Source organism: Cnephaeus nilssonii (genome assembly GCF_951640355.1).
Source record: "Cnephaeus nilssonii genome assembly, chromosome: 1".
In the NCBI taxonomy this organism is placed as follows: Eukaryota; Metazoa; Chordata; class Mammalia; order Chiroptera; family Vespertilionidae; genus Cnephaeus; species Cnephaeus nilssonii.
In genome coordinates, this window is record NC_137072.1 from 60,219,271 (window position 1) to 60,225,270 (window position 6,000).

The following is a 6,000-nucleotide window of genomic DNA, read 5'->3' on the forward strand; positions in this document are numbered from 1 at the left end:
TCTGCGTCTATCTCCCTGTAACCCAGTCCCGGGATCTGTGCCCAGGTCCCTTTCGAGGTTGACGGGGAGGTGGTGAGGTTCGCGTGGTCCTTAAGGAAGAAGTGCTTCTTGGGGAGTGTCCACGACCCACGCAGACAGAACCAACCTTTATAAAACAAACCTGTCACATCACATTGTGATCTAAAACGAGCGGCTGGGAGCTACGTTTCCAGTTGACAGCACTGGCTTATTTTTGTGTTTTGTTTTAAGAAGCTAGAAGGAGAAATAGGGAATGGAGGATTTGCTGGCTTAAAGCACATTTTAAAAAGTAAAATTTGAAGGAAAAATATACAAGAAGCAGTACACCCGCCTGATCGACAGGGCGCTTTTCTCCAGCGAGTTTCAGGCCAGTGGAATCCTTAGGTAACTTTGGGCTGAGGCACCGTCCTCCCTTTGCAAGTGACTGCACACAGCATGTCTGGCTCGGGCCACGGCGGGCGGCAGGGGCAGAGCAGGGAATGGATTTGCGTCTCTTACACTGGAGTGAAGTTTTATCCTTTGGAATTGATTTTATTTTCATCCAAATTATCTGAACAGTGTAGATAGAGTTTCTTATTAAGTCCCCTTTCGTACTTCTCCAAAGTGTTGGGAAATGAAAGGACCATAAAAATGAGCTTTGGCATTTAGAATGTGTTGTGTTCCCGTTTATTTCAATCACTGTATACGTTTATGTTTAGGATCTCTGGTTTGGATTTGTCCTATACTGACTTTCTCGAGATTTATAAATTTTATACCTAAATATTTGCTTTTCTTCCTCCGTGTGTTGCAGGGTATTTAGAAAATATAGGTGAGCAGATAAAAGAAACCATCTCCGAAGTAATGCTAATACCCAAAGACAAGCCAGGATTAATGTTCTGACGTGTTTCTTTCCAATCTTCTTTCTAGGCACATTTTTGGTTTGTCTGTTTCCTTTTTTTTTCCATATAATTATAGTCACATTAGGTGCAGATATCCATGAGGCACTAACTACATATACTTGTGTAAACTTCACAAGTAATCAGAAAGTATAATTGGTGGGAACTAACAATCATCGTCGAAGTTTAGAACTCTAAGGGACTTCCGATATCATAAAATCCGGTTCCTTCATTTTGTGTCTGAGGAGATTGAAGCCCCTCAGAGGGCCCGGCCGGGGCTCTGCCCACCACCCTGTTCCTTCACTACCCTGTGCCATGAAGCCATCTAGAATCATTTCCCTGAACAAGGCAGGCCAGCAATAAGTACGTTTATTTTTAGTTCATTGAACCAAGTAAAATAAGGTCCATGCCATTGCCTTTCCCGTGTTCTCTGATAAAAAGAAAAGGAAGCCTGGTGTTTGAACACCTGGCATGTGCATTTCAGGGTGAACTGAGAAGCGGACGGCACCGCCCGGTGCTGGGAGCTGTGGCTTTGCAGCGGGACTGACTCGGCCGCCTGCGCTCAGCCTGTGTGCAGAGGGTGATAGGCCCGCCCCGCTTCCATCCTGAGGGTCATATCACATCCTGGAGGCAGAGCCACTTAGCACAGGCCTGACCTGTGTACATACGCTCCCCGTGAATACTTGTGCATGTAAGAGAATGCATATAGAATTACTCGTAAACGGTAAAGGCTTATTAGTATTATATGGCTCAGTTGTTGAATTCCAAGACTAATCTATAATAATAAAAGCCTAGTATGCTAATTAGACTGAACAGCTGAACCACCTTCTGGACGTCCTTCTGGGCGACCTTCTGGACGAAGCCGGGTCTGCAAGGACCGAGGCAGCCGCCGTGGCTGCGAGGGCCAAGCCCCTTGCCCAAATTTCGTGCATCGGGCCTCTAGTATTACAATAATCAGTTAAAAATAAACACATAAATTATGGATGTACCAATTGCTAATTGGGAATGGAATGGTTTACTCGATGAACTGTATAAAAGTGAGAAAGCGTTAAGTAGAAATAAAGGATTTCGGTGTATGGATACCATACATACCAGCAGCAGAAAGAGGAAATGTCTACATTTCTTAGTCCTTCGTGTCACCCTACAAAATGCCAGGTCCTTGTCCTTCTCTGCTTGTCTAAGCCCAGCCCCAGGCTTGATCCCGGTGACGCTTGGCCACACTGATACTGATTTTGCGGGTTGATAAACTGCACCTGCTGAACAGCGTCATCCAGGAGATGGCAGCTGGTCCTCAGTCCCCTTTCATTTGTTCCCATTAGAAGTGTCCAGAAGGAAGACCGCACTCCGATGGCTGAAGAGTACAGCGAATATAAGCACATCAAGGCGAAACTAAGGCTCTTGGAGGTGCTCATCAGCAAGAGAGACGCCGATTCCAAGTCCCTGTGAGGGGGCAGCCCCGCCCCAGCAGAGGGGCTGGCGGTGCCGGCGAACCTGCCTCCCCCGGGGAACAGCAGCCCTGCAGACACCGGAAGGCAGCCTCGGAGCTGGACCTGCACGGCATGGAGCCCTTCTGCCCCCAGGCCTTGGGGTCGGCTCCAGTTTCCATGGCCTGCCTTAGAAACCGCTGCCGCTGGAAGAGGGCCGCGCTGGGCCTGCCGTGGGAATTCTGTAAGGGAAAGGCAGGATCCCTGCGTCCCTGCGCACCCGGACACTGTGGCGGGAGCTTTTCCCACACTCGCGGCGATGAATCACTACCTGGAGGCACCCTCGTCCACAGAGAAGGTGCACTGTTCTTCCGTGGATAACAGCATGAAACCCACCTGGGATGAAACCCAGCTCCGGACTTCCTGGAGCGAACTTGCTGGGCGGCTCCCTGTGCTCTCTGGACCCCGAAAATGGGGAACGTGCACTGGAGCCCCCTTTGCTGCCTCGGCCAATCCTGTGGCCTGTCCACAGAGCAGCGCCGTCCCCACTCGTGTGAATTGTTCTCGTCGGCTCTCAGGGAGATGGAAGCCGCGTCTGCAGAGCAGACCTCCCTGACCGTGGGCTTCAAGGCGTCCTCAGCGGCCCAGGAACCCTGATCCCTGCGGGACTGGGCCATCGCAGAGTTCAGAGGGAGGAGAGCAGGAGCTACGCTGAGGCCGATTTTTAAATCCGGTAACAGGGTGACGAGCCTAGAGAAGCCTTTCCTGAACATTGACTGCACTCGCCAGTCTTCGGATTTGAGCATCAGAGACGAAGCGAGGCCAGCGTGTTGTATGGGGCTCCCTTGTGGGGCTCAGTTTCGTGTTGGCATTAGCCAAATGCAAAGGGCCTTGTTTCATTCTACCCGAAGTGCATGAGGATAGTGAGAGAGAGAGAGCGAGAGCACCCGTGTTCTCAGCCACCTGAGTACTTACCAGTTTAATTTTTTTTTTTTAAGTAAACCTGCACTAAAATCCCCTCCCTCGGGGGTAAATGTAGCCCTTGGATCTCAGCCCAAGGCAGAATCTAAATCACACTATTTCAAGATCATGTATAACGAGAACAAATGATGATGTGTAGCCGATTACGATGATAATTTTTTTTCAAAGACTGTGTCACAAAGCTGTCTATATTAGACATTATGGAGGGACCAGGGAATTGCAGACACCAAATCGTTCATCTCTTCAGTGTGCCGACACCCCCTCGTGATTTGTTGTTACTTTGTACGCTTTTCTGTCCGCACCAGGGAAAGTGGGTTCTGGTTCTGTTCGTCCTGGGTCCGCCCTGTGCGCTGCGAGTGGGGGCAGGGGTCCGCACACAGCCACAGCCACTGGTTTACGGCAGGGGGCGCTCCAGCAGCTCTGCCTTTTGAAGACAAGGTTGCAGGTTGAACAGGACCCCGGGACACCCACCTCTGTGTTGTACCATCTTGTGTGTGTGGTGTGTGTGTGTGTGTTTAAAAAGAAGAAAGCATAAAACTCCACTGGCCATTTGTCAGTTTCAGAAAACGGGTTCTTGAGAAACTGGTCTGATTGGGTTTACAGCAGCATTTCCCGTCGCTGAAGTGAGGGGGTCAGCTCCGTTGGCTGTGAGTTGAGAGTGGGTGAGAAAGAACGCCTTTAAGTGCGCTCCCACGCATGTTTCTGTGGGAGCGTGAGCAATGTGTCGGAAGCGCCCTGGTCTCATCCACACACTTAGAGACGGTACCTAACCCTGTAAATGTAAATGCAAATGAAAGTATAGTTTGGTATCCTCTGCTCTACTGTTTACATCGCAGATTGCTGTAATGTCAAGGAGTTATATTATAAATAAAATGACGCACTTTAGGACGTTTTCTATTTTTGAAATCAGAAAAATGAATCATTCACATGACCAAAAATTGTATTTTTTAAAAGAAATACATGCCTAGCCTGCCCTTTGTAAATGGTTGTCCTCTTAAATAAGCTACGATGCAAATCACATCATGACCAGCTGAGTGTTAAAGCACATCGGTTTAAGAGTATTGTTTTTGAAAATACTAACGTGCAAAGGAATTTATAAAGAGGAGAAGTTATATAAATGAGAAGCTTGTAAATGTATCGAAATCTATCGTTTCTGCCAAAGGTAAATTATGTAAAAGATTTATTCAGGAAACCCCATTCAAATTTGTATGATTCAATAAAAGACACCACCAAGTTATAGTAAAATAAATTGTGTATGGAATGTCGTGTTTTCCTTTGAAAATTCTAATCATCTATATCCTTTGTGGAATGGCACCCAGAATAAAGGGGGCGGGGGGAGCCCTATGTACACTAGATCCTATCTGAAGACCTGTTAGTAGGTTCCAGCTGCCAGTAATGCTGAGGCGAACGTTGTTTCCACAGCAACCATTCCTGCAGCCCAGGGTCTCCAGGGCCTGCAGGCAGCATCTTAATTGGCTTCCCACAGGATACTCCGGGCTATGTTTTTTCTTTGCTCTCTTGGGAATGTGTGTGCTTAGTACTACATGCCCACAAAACAAATGTCAAGGGTTACTTATTAACAGTGAGTAAAGGTGAAGCATGAATAAACTTGATTGTGCAGTTGTAAGAATCAGAGATAGAAGAGGCTTGTAATTTCCACAAGCATTTGCTTTGATTGGGCTTCGTCTGGAGTAAACACTGAAAGAGATGTTTACGGGAAGTACGGTATCATTACCGCGTTTCATCTTTGAATCACTTAGTTCAGATTGCACTCGTCAGTCATGTAAGTGCAAGGTTTAGTCTGGAGGGCCTGCTTAGGCGTTCTCCAGACAGCCGAGCCGAAGTCTTCTGGAGCTGGTAGAAAGCCGGCCCCGTCTGTGATCTCCGATTCAGGGGGAAGTTTTCATGAAATCAAATCAGATTAGATTCCTTCCCTTCGGTTAGCAGGTGGCACTCAGGGTTAGCAGGGCCAGGGCGGGGATCAGCGGCGTCCCAGCTCTCTGCAACCTGGGTGTCGTTTTGGCTTTGCCTCGTTCTATGCAACCTGGCGCCGTGCAGAGAGCAAGCCTGTGGCAGGGGCGGCTGCTCCGGGTGAGGCAGTTAGAGCCCAGGGCGGACGCCGCGGGGCTGTGCTCGGCTTGTACGTGTGGCACGGAGTGGTCCCGAAGCCGGCATCTTGGAGCCCGCGAGGGCTGAGCATTTGTTCGTGTGGTTGAGTATTAGAAGGTGAATATTAAGGGTTGTTTTTTTTTTATCAGAATCCAAAGGTGGCCCCGGTGCCAATCACTCTAGTTCTTTCTGGGCCTGCCTAGTTCTCAGTAGACAGTATTGGGCCCAATAACTAGACCTGATCACAGATTTTTTTTTTTTTTTGATTTTTTTTTTATATATATTTTATTGATTTTTCACAGAGAGGAAGAGAGAGGGATAGAGAGTTAGAAACATCGATGATAGAGAAACATCGATCAGCTGCCTCTTGCACAACCCCTACTGGGGATGTGCCCGCAACCAAGGTACATGCCCTTGACCGGAATCAAACCTGGGACCTTTCAGTCTGCAGGCCGACGCTCTATCCACTGAGCCAAACCGGTTTCGGCCTGATCACAGATTTACAAGGAAAATCTAATTTTAAAATGAGTTGCTAAATTTCTTAGTGCTTCTTAATCTGATAATGAAGATGCCATGTTTCTTAAGGGTTACTC

General features: G+C 48.0%; 1 protein-coding gene across 7 annotated transcripts in view; it reads left to right on the plus strand.

The window, feature by feature from the left end:
- Positions 1–5,344, plus strand: part of FAM13A (family with sequence similarity 13 member A) — a 296,829-nt gene extending 291,485 nt beyond the window's left edge. For 5 of the 7 annotated variants that reach the window (XM_079771464.1, XM_079771467.1, XM_079771465.1 and 2 more), the window contains one exon: positions 2,213–5,344. In XM_079771464.1, coding sequence (XP_079627590.1) covers positions 2,213–2,339 — 127 coding nt within the window. In that variant the 3' untranslated portion in view covers positions 2,340–5,344. The remainder of the gene's footprint in view (positions 1–2,212) is intronic. The other 2 variants (XM_079771468.1, XM_079771469.1) reach the window with 1 other exon arrangement.
- Positions 5,345–6,000: the final 656 nt, after the last annotated feature.